Genomic DNA, 22,471 nt, shown 5'->3' on the forward strand with positions numbered 1-22,471 from the left:
TTAACTGTGGATTGTAGAATTTACCGATCTTGTGGTCCCTTCATGTCAAGTTGAGTATATTTATTGAGAGACAGCGGTTAAAGCTCCCATGAAGTGAGTCCAACTTAGTCAACGCCTGTCCCACATATTTTTCGATGGGTAATCCAGCTGATCTCAGTTGCAACTTGCAAGTTGTTCCAACTTGAGGTCAATTTCTTTCCTTAGATTTATATACCTAATCCATCCAATAGAAATATCTGTCAAAGGCCCGATTCCATTTACAGTTAGTCTATTTTAGTCAGCATTGGAATCCCACAATGGGATTCCTCCATTCTACAATAGATACACATACACACTTTGGTACGCATACTGCGTTCTCATTTGCCCACTAGAATCCACTATTCCTTGGTAGTCGACCTCCATTTGACAATATCTTTTCATCACGTGACCGCATATCGTTCGTCGCGATTAATAAACCGTTACTTCAACACATAGACACCCTTGCTAAATCTCGATCGCTATAATCTCTTGGTCTTGGTATTTGAATATTTAATGTTTCTGAATCCTGATTGTGCAGCCTAATGGCGAGCAGTCGGGGTTTACAAAAGCGCAAGGTAGACTTGGAGTTCTACCTGCATCGTGTCTTCCGCAAGACCTCTTTTCGGTCAGTAAGCCCTAGAGGCTGGGAAGGCTCGCTTCCTTTATTTCCTGATATTTTTCTCTCGCTAAATTGCTACTAGTCCGCTGCAACGAGAAGTTATCACTGCGGTTCTTGATGGCCATGATGTCTTTCTACAAGCTGCTACCTCGTTTGGTAAAAGTCTATGTTTTCAACTTCCAGCCGTTATCGGCAGTGGCTGTAAGCTATTCTTCACGAGTCGTGGATTTTCAAACAAGAAAGCCCCAGCTAAGTAGATGTATAGTGACGATTGTTATTTGTCCCCTTCTTGCACTGATGGTAGGTAAATTATTCAAGGCCAGCCTTCGTCTCTCGGTTCTACATCTAACATCAGTCTAGATGGACCAGGTCAATGCTCTGGAATCCATTGGTGTACCAGTCTCAACAATAAACTCTAATACTCCACAAGCAGAGAGACGCTTGATCATGGATGATATGCTCTCAGGCCATCCTCGCACACGTCTTCTTTACGTGACACCGGAACTATGTCAAATGGATAGCTTTCGACGCAACCTCCAAGTGGTCCACCAGCAAGGCCAACTAACCCGCGTTGCAATCGATGAAGCCCATTGTATCAGTGAATGGGGGCATGACTTCCGCACAGCATACCAAGCGTTAGGCTGGTTCAAAAAGAATCTTGTTAACCCTCCTGTTTCGATAACAGCAGTCACAGCGACAGCTACACCTCGGGTGCGCTCTGATATCATTAACATACTGGGACTCGACACTACCCAGCTCAGACTCTTCAATACGCCATCTGCCCGTCCTAACATCCACTATGAGGTCCGCTATCTCGGACTCGCCGACGATGACAGGTTTGGGTTCAACCCCGACGAGGTCCAGTTGCGTAACATTCTCGCATGGCTCAAATCAATTAGAGACAGACGAGAAGCACGTATCGGCGCCGAAGCATCATGTCTGTCGCCGATGACAGGAATCATATATGTTGGGTTGCGCGCATTATCAGAATCGCTCGCGAACGAACTATCAAGAGAGGAGAGTATTTCAGCGGTAGCATACCATGCAGGCCTCGCACCACAAGACAGAACACGCATCCAAGCGATGTGGACCTCGTCACAACCATATTTACCAGCCAACAATAGGGGAACTAAACCCACTTTCTCCATCATCGTTGCAACGAACGCCTTCGGAATGGGAATTGATAATCCGCACGTACGATTTGTCGTCCACTGGACACCGCCACGTAGCTTTGAGGGTTTCGTGCAGGAGTCAGGTCGCGCAGGTCGTGATAACCGTGCAGCCGCATCACTTGTTTATTACAACGTGAGTGAACGAGACCGTATGTATGACCGTATGAACCGCGACTCAGATAATATGCGCAACCGCGGAGGGTCAAAGCTCTATATCGATGGTCTGCTCAAGAATCAAGAGGCTCGCCTTGAGAGTTTTACTAAAGTTGTTCGCTACTGCGAGGCTGTCACTAGATGCCGACATGAACTGATCAAGGACTTCTTTGGGGATTTTGAGCTTGAGGAAATGGGCTCGCAACAGCCACCGTCTTCACAAATTATAATGTTGGATGGATCTCGTAAAACAACACCATCTCCATGTGATTTTGCCTGCGACTACTGTAAAGAGGGCCGCCAAGCCTTGACAAAAAGGAAGAGGAAGATGACTGATGCTATCCAGCGATATATGCTAGACGATGGGTCTGTTTGATTATGCTATGATTCCTTTCATTTAATGAGGTTGTTAGGTTTTAGTGAGCCTGTTTGCATTTAGTTGGAGTACAAAGGTTACCTATCGTGATAGTGCAAATGAGCATTTCAGGTGGACGGTGTATATCTGGGAATTGAGTAAATTAACTTTCAAAATAGGATTCCCTTTTTACCTCTCAGGAAGCTGCTGTTTTCTGAGGGTTAGATTACAGAAATGAAAGACCACACTCCTATTCAGCAAATGACCCAAGATAGCAGGAAGACCAAAGAGACCACAGGTTTTGCAGGAAGAAGGAATACTATGCACCCCGAACTAGGTGCTGGCTTTTATAATAGCAAGTAGCAGTCTAGCTACTGAGGGGGTGGGGGAGGGGGGCTCAAGCCAGACGCCGGGGGAGCTGGAGGGACCTCACTGCCTTGGGGAGGAACAGCACCATTTTCCTGATCTTGGACGATAGCGCTCTGTCCCTGTCCCTGTGCGTAATAGTACTGGTAATAGGCGACATAGTTATGGTACCCGCCCCAAGCAGCGTAAGGGTCGGCAGCTCCGGCAGCTCCGGTAGCTCCATAGTACTGTCCGTTGGTTGCGCTGTAATCAGTGTTGGCGGCAGAGTCGCCATTAGCGTCAGCGCTGCCGTTAGTGTGGCGTTGGTTACGGTTGTTGTAACCGTATCCTCCATAGTGACGGTCGCCGCCACTGTCCTGGCGATCACCACCAGCACGATATCCGCCATAGCCGCGCTGCGGGGGGTTATCCTTAAAAGCCTGGTACTGCTCCTTCACGTTATCCAAGAGGTCTAAGCAAAGCGCTTTGGCGGCCTCGACATCCGCCGGATCGGGTCCTGCAACATGCAAGAACATTGCCTCATCGCTCTCGCGACCGGTGCTGGATTCAATGAAGCCGGATCCATGACCCTTAATCTGGACACGGCAGCGAGTCTGCGTCTGGATGTGCTTAACGAAAGCACCGCCCTGGCCAACCACCTGCGCGCGCAAATTAAAGCCAGCGATTGGCTCAAGGTCGATTGGGATGCGCTCTTCGGGCCATTTACGCTATGTATGAAGTTAGCATTGTTTTTCTTTTGAATCCTCTTTCAAATTAAGTGACTCATACGCGGCCAAACTCATCCCGGTCGGCTTGTTCGGTGGGTTCGCGTCTACGGAATCGACGCTCATCCACCAAGTTAGGAAGCTCCTTCTGCATCAGGTCATCGATAATCTTGACGGCCTTCTCAAGGCCATCCTTCGAGGTGCTGGTCACGTGAAGGTACAGAGGGGGGCTCTGTCTAGAAGTTAGTAAAATATCATCGGCCAACGGGAAAGATAACTGACGGCTGCTGTGGCCATGTTCTTATCCGGGTAATAGCTGCCGCGTGTCGTAACATCTTATATAAGTGTAAGCGATAAAAGCTCCGTTACCTATAAGAATTAGAGGGAAACCCGTACCGGAACCAGTTTCATCCTTAATCTAAAAGTCACGCAGACAAGGTCAGCAGATGCAAGAGAGGGAATTTGAGATGCTAGCATGAGATGTTGCGTGAGCTTTATCCAACCACACAACAACATTGAAGATGTGAAAGAGGGATAGACACAAGCACAGAGCAGCCGCTTGGTCTTCACAATGACACATGTCTGGAGGATCAGCAAAGTGGCAAGAGGGGTAATTACCATTTGTTGGGTGGATCCCTTGGTCAAGGTGTAGCGGTTTCGAAGATCATTGATCTCAATGTCTTTAATAAAGTCGCCATCGGCGACGTAGATCTTCCCCGGAACTTGCGACTTATCATCAGCACTCTCATTCTATGTACATAAGTCAGTTCATTAAGCAAACAGAGCACAAATCGATAGATCTACCGAGCGATTGTTGGTATCGGCATGCTGTGTGCCCTTCCGCAATGACGCGTTGATGAGAGCCGCAGCGGCAGCTAATTGGGAAGAAACACAGTCTGGTTAGTTAAAACACAAAGCGAATATTTCCCAAAAGAAACCCAAACATACCAGCAGCAGCCGCCGGGTCAGGCTTCGAATTCGATTCCATAGCAGGGCTTTGGGTGCGACTCAGCGGGCTACGGGTGCGGAGATTGTCAGTCTGACGGGAAGATGGCGACCGGGAACGCGAGTTCTGTTCACGGCGACGGGTATCGGTCTGATCAAAGCGCGAGCGCTTGATAGGACGGAGATCATCGCCCATGATGGCGCGAATGAAAAGTGCAGGGAAACTTGAGGGGAAAGTTCTCCAAACACGTGGGTCGTAAGAGAAATGAAGGATGGTAGTGAAGTGAACAATCAAAAACAAAAATATCAAGAAGAAAAGATTGTGTTTTTTTTCAAAACGCAGAAAAATGGTGGAGGGTGAGAACTGGCTGTTCTTAGTTCTTTGATAGTGCAATAAAATTAATCACGTGATATGCACGAGTCGGTCACGTGATCAAAATGACACTAGCCTATTATATGTTAGTAAATTTATGAGTCAGCTTGGCCGAAGTCGGAACAGCAAAAAGAAGTCCGGAGATTCTGTAGTGATTCATCGCACAACCCTCGGTGTTCCTGAATTCTCCATGGCTTTCAGGCGATCATTGACGCTCTCAGCAGCGTCGGCGTCACTTCTGTCGCCGACGGCCGTCGTTGCTCGGTCCTGTACCGCTAAGGTGTTGCCCCGATTTACCACTCGCGCTTCATCCAGCTCTACCCAAGCGTTGGCCTACAAAGCATTGCATCGCCGCTCGCCTCTTCCCCTCCCGGTGTCCGACTCCTCGCCTCAGTGGGATGCTCCAACTGCGGTCTCGTCGATTCTCTACGAGACTCCCGAGCCGCCCACCAATCCCCCAAAGCGACACATCCTGAACTGCCTGGTCCAGAACGAGCCCGGTGTGCTTTCCCGTGTGTCTGGAATCCTGGCCGCCCGTGGCTTCAACATTGACAGTCTCGTCGTGTGCAATACCGAGGTCGAGGACTTGTCCCGAATGACCATTGTGCTGAAGGGACAGGAGGGTGTCGTTGAGCAGGCTCGCCGCCAGCTAGATGATCTCGTCCCCGTTTGGGCTGTGTTGGATTATACCGACTCTGCTTTGGTTCAGCGTGAGCTGCTACTTGCCAAGGTCTCTATCCTTGGTCCGGAATTCTTCGAAGAGCTGCTCCAGCACCACCGCGAGATCACCACTCCCATTGAGCCTGGCAGAGAACTGACCCAGGATGATCATCCCACCGAGTATCACCCCCGTAACCTGCCCACCAGCCAGGCTCTCCGCCACAAGCATGAGCATTTGGATGCCATCACTCGTCTCACTCACCAGTTCGGTGGTAAGATCCTGGATATCAGTAACAACAACTGCATTGTTGAGGTGTAAGTAACATAGATGATTTTGATTCTGATGCTGAAGCTCGAACTAACTCATCCTCTTAATAGTTCTGCCAAGCCTAACCGTATTGACTCTTTCCTGAAGCTCATTGGACCTTTCGGTATCCTTGAGTCGACTCGCACTGGTCTTATGGCCCTGCCTCGTTCACCTCTGTATGAACAGACAGAGGAGATTGAAAAAGATGCTGCTGATGTGGTTGATGCTAGCACTCTTCCCCCTGGCTAATTTCTTTCAATCACTGATTAAAAACCACATATTCAATGTCATTTGGCTACTCCGCCCTGTATTCCGTTCAGCTTTTTCCAGCTTGTGGGCGTCGTGTCTAATTAGTTTCAAATTTTTGTTTTATTTTTTTTTAGAACAATTCCTGACTCGCAATTGCGCTGATGAATTGAAAAGATTTATAAGAATACTCTCATACATGTGTTAATTACATGATCCAACCAGGAATATTCTGCCCCTGTTATGTTTTTCAAAGGTCTGTAAAATTACACCTACTAGCCTAATCATAAATTGTCATTACAAAGAAACACATAATAATCAAACAACTCTACAGCTTCACCTTTGCGCCAATTCCCTTTCCACGGTAATGAATTACATCTTCGTATCTTCCAATGCGCACACCAACCTTGGCCACGGCATCCATTTTTAAAGATTGCCCTAACGCCTTGCGCAAGGCATCGTACCCAACACCGCCTAGAACCATATCAATTGGTATACGAGGTGTCTGTGAGAGACCAGGTGGAACCTCGAATGGCTTCTGGTAGTTGATCCGGCCGATTGGCTCATCTTTTTCATAAAAGGCAGTCGCCGCTATTGATGTGATCATAATGCTGTTCTCTGTTAGAGGTGATAAAAGTCTGAATTGGGCAGTGGAAGACCATAGATAGACCTGCTTGTATGAGTCAAGGTTAGTTGCCAAAATGGCACCAGTGAAGTAATGAGGGGAATAGATACCGTTGCATCTTGGATAAAATGAGCATTGTCGTCACCATTGTCGCCATCTTCCGGAGATCCAGGCGTGGTAATTTGGGGCATGGGGATGTCAATTTGGATGATTGATAAAGCTCTACCAAGCTCAGGAAGACCTGGTATACTTTTCTCGTGGGTTTGTATAGTGATAGTCGTGTTATACCCTAGAAAGTCTTCTAGTTAGCATTCGATTCGTTCAATGATGTAAGAAAGGTATTACCGGATATATAAGACGACATGAGTGTTCTTCCAGCTTCAACGCCATCAGGGCCGCCGAAATCCGACGGGTTCCATAGGAAGTCGACGGAAATATTTGTGTTGTCTCCTGAGATCACTGAGATGTTGCGAGCAATGATATGGGCCACTTCCGTGCCGTTGAATGACATGAGAACATCCACGAATGGAACTGTCGCAGAATACGGTGTTGGATTTGTGAAGTTCACGAGGGTAGACACGGACAGCAAGGATTCAGTTGTATGGCCTAATCTCACAGACACAATCCGAGGGTCGATGTGACTTGGGTAATTTTCAGATGGAGCTATCATCAGGTTAATGACATAAACATTTATAGATTTGACCTATCTACTTCATTGAAAACATACTCTCAACTGGGACATTTCCTTCGGCGGGAATTCCCCGCACAGCAAAGAGTCCCAAGCCAGTTGAGACCTTCGCATCTACAGAGGCAGCGACATGCAGTACAACTGACCCGCTACCAAAAAGCATTTCTTGAACGACCCGAGTCAATACACCATCATCCGTCACCTGCAACGGAACATCTTCGATGGCGAATTCGACAAGCAGCGCAGAAGAGCCATCCTCGTCTTGCACTTGCGTTGACTTGGCGTCTTGCCATTTCTCAATATTCAACATTCCGAGTTTCTTGCCCTCATAATAGACATCTGTTAGGGCTCGGACACGCGGGACTTCGACACTGAGGTTGATTTGTTCTGGCAGAGCAACAAGAACTTTTACTAAAGCGGACACAGAGGGCTGTGCTTCTGGAGTCCCCGGCTCAGCAAATGGATCCGGAAGAGAGAAGTGTGTATCGGACATGGCGAATTTCTTCACCAAATTATCCAAGGCCTTTCCGGTAAATGACAGGGGCACTGTCACACTGCGCAGCAGATCTACTATCCACGCGGGGGTTCCAGGCAAAGGTGCATCAGCTCCGCGAACATATATAGTCGTCTCCAGGCCTCTGATATAACTAGACACCAAGAAATCCAAGGGAGAGCCGTCCCCTCCTGGGCAGGTAGTGGTCAACTCATCAGGAAGCTTCTTGATAAGACCCTGTACACTCATGCTGATAGGATCTCCAGGTTGAACTAGGATCTCCGCAGTGTTCGCATTCGCAACTAGAATTGGGGGATCACCTGGGGAGCAGTTTGGTACAAAGACCTGGAATCCAAGGGCAGGTACAGTTAGGCTGACAGGAGAATCAATGAGTGCGGTAAGCAAAACATCGACTGCTAATTCTCCATCGTTTGCATCGTGTACATTCAATTGGGCAATATCGATGTTCGGTAACGCAGGGAAGTCCTCATTTTCTGTATTCGGGTAAATACAAGTCATAAGACATAGATTTGAAAGACGACTCACCTTCGAATGTCCTGGTATCAGTCACTATTTGAGTTCCTAGGTTAATCAGGCCTGATCTCGGATGCAGCGTTGCCTTTCCCTTGACACTAAGGCGGCCTAGTCGGCCTTCTATCCAATCCAAAGCGACTCCATGGATCCCATTAATGTCCCCAGCGTTGATATCCGCAAGGAATTCCAATTTATTGTTGTGGTTGTCTCGAATGTTCAGTTTGATCGATGGCACCGCCGCAGTTCCGATCAGAACGTTCCCGTACTCCGGTAGGTAAACTTCCACGTTAGATTCACCGGTCTCAACTTCCACAGCGACCCAGGTAGCAAGTCGTCCGAACGTCCGAACGAAACGTTTATTCACTAGGTCCGAATCCATGACGAAATCGGCCTCCACTCGAGCGCGCACGCCATCGGGGGTAGTTGAATCGATAGAGATGGCGGTGATATCGAGCTGTGCCGCTTCCTGTACGTATTCCTTAACAATTGCCGGTGCAGCAAAAGCAAAAGCCAGAATAGCAAGGATGGCTGTCGTCAACAGAGTAAGGGATATCACTGTTGGCCATCGCACTCTGCTCTTCCTCGTGGCGAATACGTCATCTGTTACTTCTTCTCTCACTGGCGGCGATAAGGATTCAGGTGCTGTTCCATATGTATCTATGTCATCATTATGGTGATGCAAGAGAGGGGTTGACTCCGATGAGAGCTTAAACGACTGTTGAGGCTCATCTGGATGAGAGGCGCTATCCAGGGACGGGTTTCGACTTCGGTCGCCCAGCAAAGGACGACTCGCCTCGTCAGCCATTTCCAATAGCAAATGAAATCAGTATTTATTGTCTGGAATAATAGTATTTTCCTCTGTGTTTCTGAAGAATACGGCAGATGAAGCAAGTGAGATGGATGATGAAGATAAGCGGTATGATCGACGCTAACGGGATGTGGAGAATATTAACGCCTCATTTGTCAGGCACTAATATTTAGTATCAAAATGCCAAGACCTTGCCTTTAGAATTTGAAGGTGGAGTGAGTCATTGAAGATCCTACAAGAGCCCCAATTCCCTTCCGTCTACTACACCCCAATTGCTGCACCTTATCACAGGCCTTTAACTCTTTTCCTTAAAGTACATCATGGCTAGCAGTCTTAAAGCTGGCCGTTATGGCGCACAAAACGTAACTCAATTGGCTCGCTCCACCTTTTTTCGTCAAAAATTCCAAGCTAATGGTCTCCGACGGTTTGCCCATCAGACTCAAACCACTCCTGCTCCTCGCCATCTACTGTCCATTGCAGACCTTACCCCATCAGAATTTGCAACTCTAGTTCGCAATGCCTCGTCGCACAAACAAGCCATCAAGTCCGGGGCCATCCCGCAAAAACTCTTAGGATCTATGTCCGGCAAGACCGTGGCTATGATGTTCAATAAGCGCAGTACTCGTACCCGTATCTCTACCGAATCTGCCACTGTCCACATGGGTGGTCACCCTATGTTTTTGGGCAAGGACGATATCCAGCTCGGCGTAAACGAGTCGCTTTACGATACCTCCGTCGTCATTTCATCCATGGTTTCCTGCATTGTTGCGCGTGTATCCAAGCACTCCGACGTCGCAGACCTTGCTAAGCACTCATCCGTTCCCGTCATTAATGCTCTGTGCGATTCCTACCATCCCCTTCAGATCATTGCCGACTTTTTGACAATCTACGAATCTTTTACACCAAAGGATCACAATATATCAAGTCTCGGTCTTGAGGGCTTGAAGATTGCTTGGGTGGGTGATGCCAACAATGTCCTCTTCGACTTGGCTATCGGTGCCACCAAGATGGGTGTCGATATTGCAGTTGCTACTCCTAAAGGTTACGAGATCCCGGCCGATATGATCAAAGTCATCCAGAGCGCCAGCGAGGGTGTATCAAAGCCAGGCAAGCTCGTCCAAACCAACGTTCCTGAAGAAGCTGTCAAGGATGCCGATATCCTGGTGACGGACACATGGGTGTCAATGGGCCAGGAAGAGGAGGCTGTTAAACGGATGAAGGCTTTTGAGGGCTTCCAAATTACAGCTGAATTGGCCAAGCGTGGTGGTGCCAAGGATGGCTGGAAGTTCATGCATTGTCTACCTCGTCATCCCGAGGAAGTGAGCGATGAAGTCTTTTATAGCCCGCGCTCTCTGGTGTTCCCCGAGGCAGAAAACCGCTTGTGGGCCGCCATCTCGGCTCTGGAAGGTTTCGTTGTAAACAAGGGAAAGATTGTGGAGTAAAATTCGTGATGTGGGAGCGATAAGCTCAACTTTCGAGGTCCCTATGACTGATTTTAGCTGATCTAAGGAATGACTCCTTTGAACTTGGAATCGCCTATAATTATGTATAAGTATTCATAAAAGTTTAATTTCGAACTTTTCAGCAGAACTGGAATAAACATTCATGTAATCCGTACATATAGATACGTGTATACTACGTATACTACCTCCACGGGTAGCTGCATAACTCGACTTATTTCTTGCATAATCATGCAGGGAAAATCCAGGATTACGTTACGTATATAGAAAATCAAAACAAAAGTTTTATATACAGTATTAAATAATAGTTTTGTATCCATGGATTAATCCTAGTCCTTTGACTGAGACAAAAGAAGATTAAAAAACATTCTCCGATAGGGGGAATCGAACCCCCGGCTGCCGTGTGAGAGACGGCGATGTTAGCCACTACACCATATCGGATATTGGATATTTGATCGGTCACTTTTTGATATTATAAATAGTTTAGCCTCATGAGTCTCTATAGCCCCTCTCCCAATCTTCGCTCAGTCCTTCTCGCAACCAAAATGGAAGAATCCCATGAGGATCCAGAATCCGTATCCCATAGGATAGGGTTGAAAACTTCCTTGTCGAATTTCCCGCACCTCGTATCGCATCTAGCCAATTGGCAATCAAAAGGTATCTGGATAAGGATATGGACTCGATCAAAATGACCACCTGGGTTGCCTACATGAATGTTCCCCCAAATTTCGTCGAGCAAAACCGACGAAAGATCTTTCCGAGATGCTCTCGACTCTTCTACGACAAAGAGACCAGACGGCTGATCATGAAGCTCGCTGGACCCGCCCATGAGATCGTCACCACCGGGATCTCGAAAGAGATTACCGATCAAATAGTGATGGTAAACCCAAGTTTACGGCTTGAATTCTTACCAATGGGAGCTTCTCAAATTCATGGAAATTCTTGCTCGAAAGAAGCAGATTGGTCAGGTCAACCTAGCGATGCAATCCTACCACCTGGACGCTCTAATAAGTAGCCTTCGATAGTTGTAGAAACTGGAGTTTCTGAGAAGTTGAACCGACTCAGAAACGATGCATTGTGGTGGTTGAGCAACTCAGAAGGCCAAGTAAAGGTGGTTATTATCGTCGCAGTCAATACCAGCGCGCCAATAATCAAATTCGAGGCCATGTATATAAGCAACGCGGTTATGCTATGAAACGGTCGGAGGCGCTTCGTCCCAGCAACTAGACAAGTGATGGACATCACTCGGGCAGCAAATCTTCAAGTCATCACTACTGGAGGTCCCTTCTTGATTCGTTTCGAGGAACTCTTTTGCCGAGCCCCTGTCTTTCCTGAAGTGAATATTTATCTGGATCCTCTCACCATCAATATTTTAGCAGAAACCATTTGGAGAAGACTAAATATTTAGCCCTCGCTCTTATTCTTGCTTGGGTCTCTTTCGTCCTCTCGTTTCCTACTCTATTTACCTGGCGCTTTTTTGTGTTTTACTTCTTACGATGCTACGTTATCTCTTTTATTCCCCTTTGATATGCATTGTTTTTTATTTTACTTTAGCTCTAACTCAATGTATTGTTCATTTAAAATTGTGGTAGGAAATTATCTCCCTTGATTAATGATCAATTTGTTGGATCTCTTCCAAGGTTGAATAGGTAAAGAGGTATTGTGTTTATTCCTCTGTAGTTGATCATTTGATATTAGTGAGGGATCATGCTAATCATGAGGAACCTTGGAACTGAATATAACTAGGTATCTTACGAGGCGCTTAAATGGATATGTTCCAGCACAATTTCCAATCCACGTTGAATCGATACCTGTTACGCGTAGTGGACCCATTGACCTAAAGGTGGGTGTGAATTATTAAGAAGAAAGTTGCTAGAGAAGAGGTGGAGTAGAGAATTCAAGGCTTTAAGTCTATCACTCTATATTAAATTGATTGTTTGCTTTACCACATCGCTTGATAATGGGAAGTGAATGTGCAAGTTAAGGTCGAATTTGAAGTAGAACTTGAAGGAAAAATAAGGTAGGCCCCACACTTACTTCGACTTCTACAATAGAATGTTCTTCGATGCTCTCACTAGTACTATTACTTTACTTCAGGGGAAATATAAGCAATAAGTAGAGTGATAAAACCGCACTACCAAAGATAGGTGGGTAGGTACCGTATGTCTAATTAAAAAAGGTTGTCACACCTCAATCTATATACATCACTACTCACCATGTTTTTTCTACAATGATACAACCTGAGCACGTAAAATCATGGCAATTCCGCCGTCACCCCGTGTTATTCCATATCGGACAGGTATAGTGAATTACGCTATTAAGTTTAATCTTATCATTTCCGGTTTGGCGTCATAAGTCCCTATAGCTCCCTGTGCGTGGTTCTTTATAAAAGTCCCTCATTTCCCTCCAGAAATCTTTTGTTTCCCCTTTAATTTCCCTCTTATGCCTTGCTTTTCGTTCGAGACATTTTCGCCATTAAACTAGCTCACCGAGCTCCGAATCCCCCTCTATTATCCCTGGTGCGACTCGTCAGCTCCTCGGCGGTCTCTCTCGACGCATCGCCCCCAAGTCAGAGGTACCTTCGTGAAAAGATGATCGCGGGGCTGATCATCAGACAGCAAGTGGAAAACTTGTTTCTCGAATTCTTCGGCGGTGTTGAAATCGTTGGCTGATTTCTCGGAGACAGATTGAGATGGATCTTTTTTGGGAATCTACTGCAAATACACACATACTTTATATTATTCAGCATTTGATTGCTTCACGTAATCCCACTTCTTTGGCCCAAGTTGACACAAGGGATAAAAACAACCCAACCTGTAGATAGACCTTCCATCTCTGTATTCTCGGTTACATCGGATCAATTCCTTTTTTTGAGTCTTCATTTCCATTCATCGTAACTTGACTGTGACACTACCTTTTCAGATCACAGAAACCATATGACTAAGGGATTATTTCGGTATTGACCTAGTCAGCGCTCTTGATCCAAGGGACCTTTGATCGATCACTCTACAGACTTCGGGTTGCGAGTTTACCTCATCAGTAAGGTACGTTATACTTACAGTTTAGGTCTACGGGTCCACGGTGCATAACATGTCGGTTCAATCGGGACGAGAGAACCGGCCGAACTAGCAATATAGAATCGGACTTAACGTCAACGTTGCGGTTTGATTGAATAACTGGAAAGTCGTGTAAATTACCTTGCTTACTGATTATGCCTATCACAGAAAACTAATATGTAGCCCCTATGAGGTATTGTAGAATATTCAGTTGCTGCAAGATGATCGTTCTATTCTAGTGGGATACCTACTCGGGTTATGCTTAGTAAACAGGCATTCTGCATCAGCTTTGCAAGCTATTATTCCGACAATAAGGTAAGGTAGAAGAGATTCCCTAGAAGCCCTAATACACTTAATTATAGTTACCTACTCACGGTTTCTAGGCTATAAGACTACCCTTCGATCATAGTATTCAGTAGAGGTAATAACCTTTTCGGCGCCATTTACTCCTATCGCGAAACCAGACTCATTAAAGTTAAAGATGTTGTTAGAGTGGATACTATATTTTGCGATGACATTTTCAACGAGCTTACACTATGGTAGAATGATCATAGGATCTTTATTAAGAGCTCTCCGATAGTCGTATCGACATGATCAACGAGTTTCTAGATCAGGATTTTGTTTAATGAGCCCTGAAGCCTAGACCTTGCCTAGTCCTTGCCTACTAAAATAGGCGTCTCAGAGGGGGTTGAAATCCCTGATCGGAGTAAAAGATTGGCCATATCTCGACACATGGCATGGGTGAGAGCTACTCCTCTAAAATTTATAGAGAATAGCCATTCCTTTATCGATTCATCTTCAATTTAGGAGAATTTACGGCCAGATGGTTGTTTTTCAAGCACACTTTCAACACCAGCTAGTCGGCGTCGCAGGGTTGTTCGGGACACATCAAAAGACTTAGATGCGGCCAAAACAGAAGGAGATTGCCTATTTTTAATAGCTTGAATAGCTAATAAGAGCCTTCCATTCTGCTCTACCGATTTTCCTTGTTTTTCAGTGCGAATTGGGGGCATAGTTAGGATTTGAAAATAGTGTGTTGGAAAACTAGCAAATATTTAGGTGGGTTGGCCGCGCGACCAGGTTTCACGTTAGTCAATTCTGTTTCCTAAGCTCCGCTTGGCTTTCCTTCCACTGCGAAGACCCTTTCATTTTCTCTATCGTGCATCAATGTTTCACGCTTTCTCTATTATAAACCCTTCGGTGATCATACACACCACATGCATATTGAGCTTCTTACTAGGATATCTCGAACTAACCAGTATCATTAAGTTCAAATCAAAAAACAACAACCTCAGCGCAAATTTAATTTTTGAAATTTCTCAAGAACCAGACCAGTTGACGACTAGCTCGCAACGGCAAGTTAAATCTAACTCTCTGCGCTACATTTTGATCCCAGTTGCCAGCACATATGGCCATGGAATCGATGGTGCGCGTGTCCAAGGGAGTTGGGGTCGTTCCGGCGGCCGCAGCCAACCTGCATTTAACGCGTCCGACGAACAGAGAACGCGTAAGAAACACCAATCAAGAGGCGCACGCCCTGCTGAAGGACATCAGCAGTGGACAGAACTTCAATCCCAAGGTGACGAGCTTCCTCAAGAGTGTGGAAGAGCTCACCAAGGACCTCCTCTTAACCCCCATGAATGACTGGCAGGACGAGTTGGGGGCGCTGCGACGAGACATCCAGGGCATCAAGGCAGCTATAGAGCAGCCTTCGAAGCAGATAGTGGAATCGTTTGCAAAAATGGCAGCCAAGGCGCCAGCGCCGGCCCATTTCCTGTCCTCCCAGTCCTCAGGCTCTGAGCCTGCACGACCAATGGAGGTTGCACGTGATCGCGAGGTGGTCGTCTGTCTTGGCGACCGTGCGCAAAACAGCATCTTCAGGCGGTTGACGCTAGCTGAGCTCACAAAGAGGGCAAATCAGGCCAGGGCCAAGGCGGCAACGAACTCGAGAGACCCCGTTTCCGCCCTAGCTATTGTCATGATCCTAGCATCGCGCCAGTTGAGATCGGGCGATCTCCGCTTCACGATGCGGAATGTAAAGGAGGCTGAGATCATGAGAATACATAGAGATAAGTGGGCTAAGGGTCTCTGTAAGACAGCGTTTGTTCATCTCCTAATATGGGGCATCATCGTGCATGATGTTAACGTACGCTCGCTGGGCATTGACAAGGCGACGGACGATCTGAGACTAGTGCAGGACCAGATCATAAAGGAGATGCTGGCGGCGAACGTGCATAACTGGGGAGGGGAGAAAGACGGGAGCGAAATTACGAAAATCAGCTGGCTTAAGATCCCGGCAGGGAAGAAGAGCGGCTCGCTTATCGTCGAGTTCGTGTCGCCAATCATAGCAAATGAGGCGATCGCAAGAGGAGTCCTGTGGGATTGCGACCGGCTATAGGTAGTTCTCTACGACAGAACTGCTCGGGTGCGTTAATGCTTCAACTATCAAAGGTACGGTCATATAGGAGCCACCTGCGCCGAAAACATGCGATGTGTGTACTGCTCAGAGGGATATTAGTCTCGGGATTGCCCTCTGAAAGACATATAAGGAGAGAACACACAGAAGTGCGCTAACTGCGAGGGCGCACATGCTGCGTGGAGCTAAGACTGCGAGATGAGAAAGGTAGAGGTAGAACACGTCAACCAGTCAGCTAAGTAGAGAGGTAGATACCATCCTGTGCCGGCATACTTTAGCGTGAAAATGCCACTAAGCCATCTCGAGGTCTCCTCCACCAGTTCGTGGGGAATACCATAGGAGTCAACAGACTCGAGTGGAGGTAGCTCCGGGGGTAGCGGCCCTATACTATAGGACGATGAGGAAACAGGCCCTAGTAACGGAGGGCCGAATAACAGTATAACGAAGACAACAACGAGCGTAGCAATAAAGGAGCGCAAGACCAAAGGGGGGAAAACCGGATCGAAAGCGTCATCCATAGGGAGGAAACGTGGCCGCCTAAGGAAAGCACCACAAGGATCCCAGGAAGCCATGAATACTCTAGAGGACATAGACATGCAGGAGGACGAATCGGCTGAGGCAGTGGGCACACCGCAAATAAACAGATAGGCTTTCTAATTCGGACAAGGGGCAGTCCACCTGTTCACAGACCCAAGAGTGGTACCATCGACGCCACCAGGAGTGATCTAATTCGAACCCGAAATGGCTCACGAAACGCGAACCACAAAAGAAATGAGAGAAGAAGTAATCAGAGCAAAAATGGCAAAGGCCCGTGAGGCACTAGCAAAGAAGAGAGCTTCATTAAAGGCGAGTCAAGGAACCACGTCCTCTATATCAATAAGCAGAGAGAGAGTGAAAAAGACGAGGAGCATTGAAAGAAGGAATTAGATAAGCGAGCCAGATCTAAGCTTGGTTGACGAGGTGAATATGGCTGAGCTAGAAGAAGCACTTCAAAGAGATAAAGATTTAGAAGAACATACTAGCTCGCCATCACCAGAGCGAGCAAACGACGACGAATACCAGCCCACACCATATAAACGAAAACAACCTTAAAGCGACCAGCGGTCAATTCCCTGGCTGTCGTCAGAAAAGCGCAAGAAGATTTATAGCAGGAAAACTCACCGGCCTCACCGGCCCTCTTAACAATGATCAACGGAACGCATCAGCTAACTCAAGGAACCTAACTCAAGATCTTTTAATACAACATAAACCGGTCAAAGGATATAGTAATGGCGCAGTTCATGCGCGATCCAGAAGTGGTGTTAGCAGAGATTATAGCTATCCAAGAACCTTGGAGAAACAGCTTTAAAGACGACACCCACCACCTAGTAAAACAAACACACGACCTCTACTACCTATTCGAAGCGGAGACTGGTGCAAGGGCACGAGTGTGCCTATTCATATCGAAGAAGATGGCACTAGGCACACATATTGTTCACTCAGCCGACTGCCAGGAGTATCAGATAAAAACAGAAGAACAGGAGCTCCGCATCATTAATATATATAATAAAGGAGGAACGTTAGCCATGAATGACCTAGTAAATGCTCTCCTCCTAGCCTAGGAGCAGATACTAAGAAGGATATCCTACCTAGTCATAGGCGACTTCAACCTTCATCATCCAGCCTGGGGCGGCGACGGAGCTTCGCAGGACTTAGGGTCAGACGACCTACTAGACCAAATCGACATCGCTGGTCTAGACCTATGGCTTAGACCTGGTACAACCATATGGAGAAGGGGAGGAGAAGCAGGCCTCCAGGAGACAACGATCGACCTAGTTCTGGCATCATATGCCCTCCGAGAGCGTATGATCGCATGCGAAACAAAAGAGAGGATCCACGCTGACTCAGACCACCTACCGATATTAACCACACTCGAAATCAACACACCAAAAATCCTAGAAACGCGAAGACGACAATGGAAGAAGATGGATATCAGCAAATTTATAAAATTCGTATCCGAAAACCTAAAGAACAAGCTATGGATGCACTCACCAGAACTGATTAACGAATCAATCAACCACCTACTCGATATCGTGTAAAGAGGCACCGAGGAATCGACACTATGGGTAAAATAGTTAGAATATGCACGCCAAGGGTGGACACCAGAATGCACTGAAGTAATCAAAACAGCGAGATAGGCTTATAGGAAGTGGAGGCGATCAGACGACGACGTCGACGCACTGATCTATAAGGCCGCCAGAAACGTAAAGGGGAAAGTGATAGGGAAGGCTCTAAGGAAGGGGTTTCGTACCTGGATATCCCAGACTGTCGCGGACGGCCCAAAAGGACTATGGAAAGTGTCTAAATGGGCCAGAAACAGGGACCAATCGATAAGCAGCAATATTCCAGCACTAAAGGACGATTCTGGAGGGCTAGCCCTAAGTAGCCAGGAGAAGGCTGAACTACTCCAGAAAGTCTTCTTCCCCGAGCCACTAGAGGCAGACCTCTTAGATATCCCTCACGCCCGGATTCCTGATTAGATCGAAACGCCGCCGATCAATAAAGAGGAAGTAATAAACGCAATTAAACGTGCACCACTAGATAAGGCACCAGGGAAGGATGGTATCCCTAACCGCGTGTGGAAGATACTAGTGGAGATTCCGGAGTTTCTGGAAACTCTAACCAAGATCTTCGACGCGTGTATGCGAAAGGGCTATAACCCACGCCATTTCCAGACCTCGATCATAGTCACGCTCCGTAAAGGAGGCCCGAGAGACTTCAGAAAACCGAAGTCATACCGCCCAGTTGCCCTATTGAACACCCTAGGGAAGCTCCTTGAATCGATAGTGGCTATAAGGATCGCATGGCTGGTAGAGGAATACAAGATCCTCCCAGAAGGACACTTCGGAGGCAGAAAGGGGATCAGCGTCGAGCATGCGATACAACGAATCATAGATCGCATCTACTGGGCCTGGGGCAAAGGCATGAAAGTCAGTATGCTACTTCTTGACGTCTTAGGAGCATACGATAATGTGTCTCACGAGAGACTTCTGTCAAATATGTTAAGGATAGGACTAGGCACCTTTATGCCCTGGGTAAGATTATTCCTCACGGGAAGAAGCACCTGCATCAGGATGCTAGGTTATCTATTAAAACAGTTTCGTACACCGATAGGGATCCCATAGGGCTCTCCACTATCGCTAATCCTGTTTCTATTGTTCAACACGCCGCTTATATAAGCACTATGCACTAAAACAGAATAAGCCACCACCGAGGCATTAGGATGGGTCGACGATGCGGCAACGATAGTAGTGTCAGAGTCATATCACATAAATATCTAGGCCCTAGGGAAAGCACTTAGCCGTGCAGATATATAGGCCACTCGACACGCGGCGAAGTTCGCGCTAGATAAGTTTGAACTAATTCATTTTATTAACCCGAGAGAAGAAGAGGAAGAGGAGGACGGCACACCAGGACCAATTGACATATACGACATCGAATCGGCACACCCACAAGGAAACGCGCAAATGCTATTATAGATCAATAATACTACAATAATAAAGCCGGCGGAATCAGCGAAATATCTCGGAATCCATCTCGACAAACACCTCCAATTCAACATTCACCGACAGAAGCTCCTTGTGAAAGCCAACGGAAGCCTTGAGGTACTACGTGGTCTAGCAGGATCTACCTGGGGTATGCCGCTACTGGCAATGCGCAAGATTTATCAAGTAGTGGTTATCCCGTAAATGCTATATGGGCTCTTAGCATGGTACTGTCCACTAGCAAAAGCGCTCCCAGCAGGAGAGCTGCGGCGAATCAGTAACGAATTCACCAAGATCCAACGACGTGCGGCAATCATGATCAGCGGTGCTTTTAAATCAACAAGTGCGGCTGCACTTAACATAGAACTATATCTGCTCCTAGTTAAGCTATTAATAGACCAGATGATTTAGGAAGTAGTATTACGAATCCAAACAGGGCCAGAATAGGCTCGCCCAGAAAGCCTCCGGAACCGTGCAAGGAACAACGAGGAAAGAAAAAGAAGCGGATGGAGCCCTCTAGAGGCGCTGTGGTTTAGGAAGGGAGGTGTTCTGGCAACACAAGAAACTAAGTAGGAAACCCGGAAATCGTCCGTTCTAGCGCCATGGGAGGCACGGATCCTATGTATTATCTAATTAGATCCAGAGGTAGCCCAGGCCTCGATATACGATATTGAGTGCGGACAAAACCAGATACTGGTTTATTACTCAGACGGAAGCGGAAAGAAGGGATAAATTGGCGCCGCGGCCATTGCTCTAAATGAAGGGGTGTTCCTGAGGAGACACCTCGGAACCATGAATGACTTAATAGTCCACGTTGCGGAGCTCAACGGGATAGAGATGGCGATTGCCCACTTCGCCAAACTCCAGAAGGATTCAATAGATGACCCCAGGTACATAAAGATGGTCATCTTCTCTGATTGCTAGGCTGCGATCTAAGCAGTCCAAAACCTAAAGCGATCGTTAGGCCAGTACGTGCTCGACTTAATTTATGACCACGTCCGGACCCTCCGATCGCTCCGACAGACACCCGCGGTCGATATGATTCCCATCGAAATCCATTGGATTCCCGCCCATGCGGGTGTGCCTGGCAATGAAAGCGTGGACGTTGAATCAAAGTTGGCTGCGGAGAATGTTGCGGGGACGGAACAAGGTTTTCCTAGTTCCGGCCACGCTCCAGGAACCAGACTAATGGCGATCGCAAAACGCGAGGTGCGGGCGCGTACGAGGGCACGATGGGCGTGGGAGTGGGCGAGGGAAACAACTGGTAGACCGAATCAGAGACTGACGAAGGCGCCGGAGAAAAAGAATATACAGAGATTCGAGGGGTTACCGAAGGCGTACTCTGCAGTGATGATCCAGATGCGATCAATGCGGATTGCTCTCAAGCACTTCCTCTTTAAGATTAACGAAGCCGACTCGGACGAGTGTAACTGCGGAGAAGGGTCTTAAACGCCGAAACACGTTCTCCTGCAGTGTCCGTTATACGCGAGCCTGAGGAGGCGGATGTTGACCAAGATCCGGGCACGGACGGACTTGGATATGAACAAGATGGCTGACTACGATGCATTGGTATCAAACTCGCAAGCCACCCGCTATGTGGCCAAATTCATGATCCAAACAGGCCTCCTCGGGCAGTTTAGATATATAGACGCTGGATCTGACTCTGAACAAGACGAAGACCCAGGCTAGAGGAGACTAAGACAACTAGCTATGAATGGCGCAGCGGGGTGAAGACGCTGGGTGTTAGGAACGACGAAACCTAGAGCTTACCGAGAAGCTTCAGAAGAATACATCGATAACTTCAATGAACAACAAAAGGAGGAAAACAGGAGTGGAGAAGAACATAAGGAGTGGTGAGAGGAGAAACAGGGGAGGGGTGATTTACAAGCGCTATTACATGGAGGGCGTTACGGTTGAAGAAGTGGGTTATGGGATTTCGGTGTATAATGGCGCAACGCCACATTTCTTTTGTATCTATCTTGACATTCTGGCGTTCGGAATACTCCTGTTTCCGCCGGAGGAAACGCCTGCATAGCCATACGCTACTAGTTAGGCTGCATCAGGTTAATAGAGTATTGATTGATTGATTGATTGATTAAGTTCAAATCAATTCACTTTAAGCAGACACTCAAGGTTCATAGCCTTGCCATGTTTTTTCTTTTGTCGCTCAATAATAACATCGATACTTGCTATAGATGTGTATGTGGATGGAACGTCTGTTCCACTGTGGGTGTTTGGACATCATTTTTCTGGTGGTGAGATGTACTCCCAATGCGACTTGTACTACAGCCACCCAAAACCCCCGCCAAACTTGGGCAGCGACTGTGGTTCTGGCCAATATCTGCGCTGCTTGCCAGTACCCCTCCCCGGACAGCGACCTGTCATCCTAGGTAAGTGGAAATCCTAGATCAACCTCGACACGCTCTATATCTTGGTAGCTCACGCGATAGAAAAGTATGAAGGAGCATGATGAAGAATGAGGCGGGATTCGTTGAATAGAGAGGGTATTCGGAATTTTTTAGCATGGTTATGAGTTGGGAACAGTTTTGCAACTTTAGAAGTATTCCCAGTGTTGTTCCAATCCCAATATGGGGCAGCGGAAAAATATACCACTTAGAACCACTACGTATTCCAACATTTGGTTACTAGAGAGACAGAAAGCATATGTACGTAGACAAGTCAACTGACATGGGCGGGATGATGAAACCCCCATAATAGGCAAACGTGTTACTGTTGGTATTGCCGGCTAGGTATCTTGTACGTAGTTAAGTGAATAGTGCTCTACTGTAAAGCTTCGTATATTGATTGATATGTATGTGTGTCTTGAATCCTGATGGGGAGTGGGAGTAAATATACGTCCCACTTGACCGGGCTGAAGCTAGTAGAGGCACTCCATGCTACAATATCAGACCAATGTAATGATACATATGTTCCGACACTACATCATCG

General features: G+C 47.1%; 9 protein-coding genes across 9 annotated transcripts; 6 read left to right on the forward strand and 3 right to left on the reverse strand.

The window, feature by feature from the left end:
• Positions 1-560: 560 nt before the first annotated feature.
• On the forward strand, positions 561-2,338 carry N7495_000454 (putative RecQ family helicase RecQ; the record flags this gene model as incomplete). Its single annotated transcript, XM_057203124.1, has 4 exons — positions 561-643; positions 720-838; positions 903-937; positions 998-2,338. 4 exons carry the CDS (start codon positions 561-563, stop codon positions 2,336-2,338), a joined length of 1,578 nt encoding a protein of 525 aa, XP_057067197.1.
• Positions 2,339-2,688: 350 nt separating this feature from the next.
• N7495_000455 (KH domain-containing protein) lies at positions 2,689-4,528 on the reverse strand (the record flags this gene model as incomplete). The annotated part of the gene is made up of 7 exons (XM_057203125.1): positions 2,689-3,390; positions 3,452-3,619; positions 3,670-3,722; positions 3,784-3,805; positions 4,006-4,137; positions 4,192-4,283; positions 4,336-4,528. The coding sequence occupies 7 exons, from the start codon at positions 4,526-4,528 to the stop codon at positions 2,689-2,691; spliced, it is 1,362 nt and encodes a 453-aa protein (XP_057067198.1).
• A 367-nt stretch (positions 4,529-4,895) lies between these two features.
• On the forward strand, positions 4,896-5,921 carry N7495_000456 (acetolactate synthase regulatory subunit; the record flags this gene model as incomplete). The annotated part of the gene is made up of 2 exons (XM_057203126.1): positions 4,896-5,680; positions 5,744-5,921. The coding sequence occupies 2 exons, from the start codon at positions 4,896-4,898 to the stop codon at positions 5,919-5,921; spliced, it is 963 nt and encodes a 320-aa protein (XP_057067199.1).
• Positions 5,922-6,246: 325 nt separating this feature from the next.
• Positions 6,247-9,063, reverse strand: N7495_000457 (uncharacterized protein; the record flags this gene model as incomplete). The annotated part of the gene is made up of 5 exons (XM_057203127.1): positions 6,247-6,591; positions 6,654-6,832; positions 6,889-7,206; positions 7,271-8,218; positions 8,271-9,063. The coding sequence occupies 5 exons, from the start codon at positions 9,061-9,063 to the stop codon at positions 6,247-6,249; spliced, it is 2,583 nt and encodes an 860-aa protein (XP_057067200.1).
• Positions 9,064-9,386: 323 nt separating this feature from the next.
• argB (ornithine carbamoyltransferase) lies at positions 9,387-10,508 on the forward strand (the record flags this gene model as incomplete). Its single annotated transcript, XM_057203128.1, has 1 exon — positions 9,387-10,508. The coding sequence occupies one exon, from the start codon at positions 9,387-9,389 to the stop codon at positions 10,506-10,508; it is 1,122 nt and encodes a 373-aa protein (XP_057067201.1).
• A 706-nt stretch (positions 10,509-11,214) lies between these two features.
• Positions 11,215-11,541, forward strand: N7495_000459 (uncharacterized protein; the record flags this gene model as incomplete). The annotated part of the gene is made up of 1 exon (XM_057203129.1): positions 11,215-11,541. The coding sequence occupies one exon, from the start codon at positions 11,215-11,217 to the stop codon at positions 11,539-11,541; it is 327 nt and encodes a 108-aa protein (XP_057067202.1).
• A 3,449-nt stretch (positions 11,542-14,990) lies between these two features.
• Positions 14,991-15,980, forward strand: N7495_000460 (uncharacterized protein; the record flags this gene model as incomplete). The annotated part of the gene is made up of 1 exon (XM_057203130.1): positions 14,991-15,980. One exon carries the CDS (start codon positions 14,991-14,993, stop codon positions 15,978-15,980), a length of 990 nt encoding a protein of 329 aa, XP_057067203.1.
• Positions 15,981-16,152: 172 nt separating this feature from the next.
• N7495_000461 (uncharacterized protein) lies at positions 16,153-16,516 on the reverse strand (the record flags this gene model as incomplete). Its single annotated transcript, XM_057203131.1, has 2 exons — positions 16,153-16,189; positions 16,272-16,516. 2 exons carry the CDS (start codon positions 16,514-16,516, stop codon positions 16,153-16,155), a joined length of 282 nt encoding a protein of 93 aa, XP_057067204.1.
• A 750-nt stretch (positions 16,517-17,266) lies between these two features.
• On the forward strand, positions 17,267-18,076 carry N7495_000462 (uncharacterized protein; the record flags this gene model as incomplete). Its single annotated transcript, XM_057203132.1, has 2 exons — positions 17,267-17,575; positions 17,600-18,076. 2 exons carry the CDS (start codon positions 17,267-17,269, stop codon positions 18,074-18,076), a joined length of 786 nt encoding a protein of 261 aa, XP_057067205.1.
• Positions 18,077-22,471: the final 4,395 nt, after the last annotated feature.

This window comes from Penicillium taxi (genome assembly GCF_028828555.1).
Source record: "Penicillium taxi strain IBT 34144 chromosome Unknown utg000001l_segment0_segment0, whole genome shotgun sequence".
In the NCBI taxonomy this organism is placed as follows: Eukaryota; Fungi; Ascomycota; class Eurotiomycetes; order Eurotiales; family Aspergillaceae; genus Penicillium; species Penicillium taxi.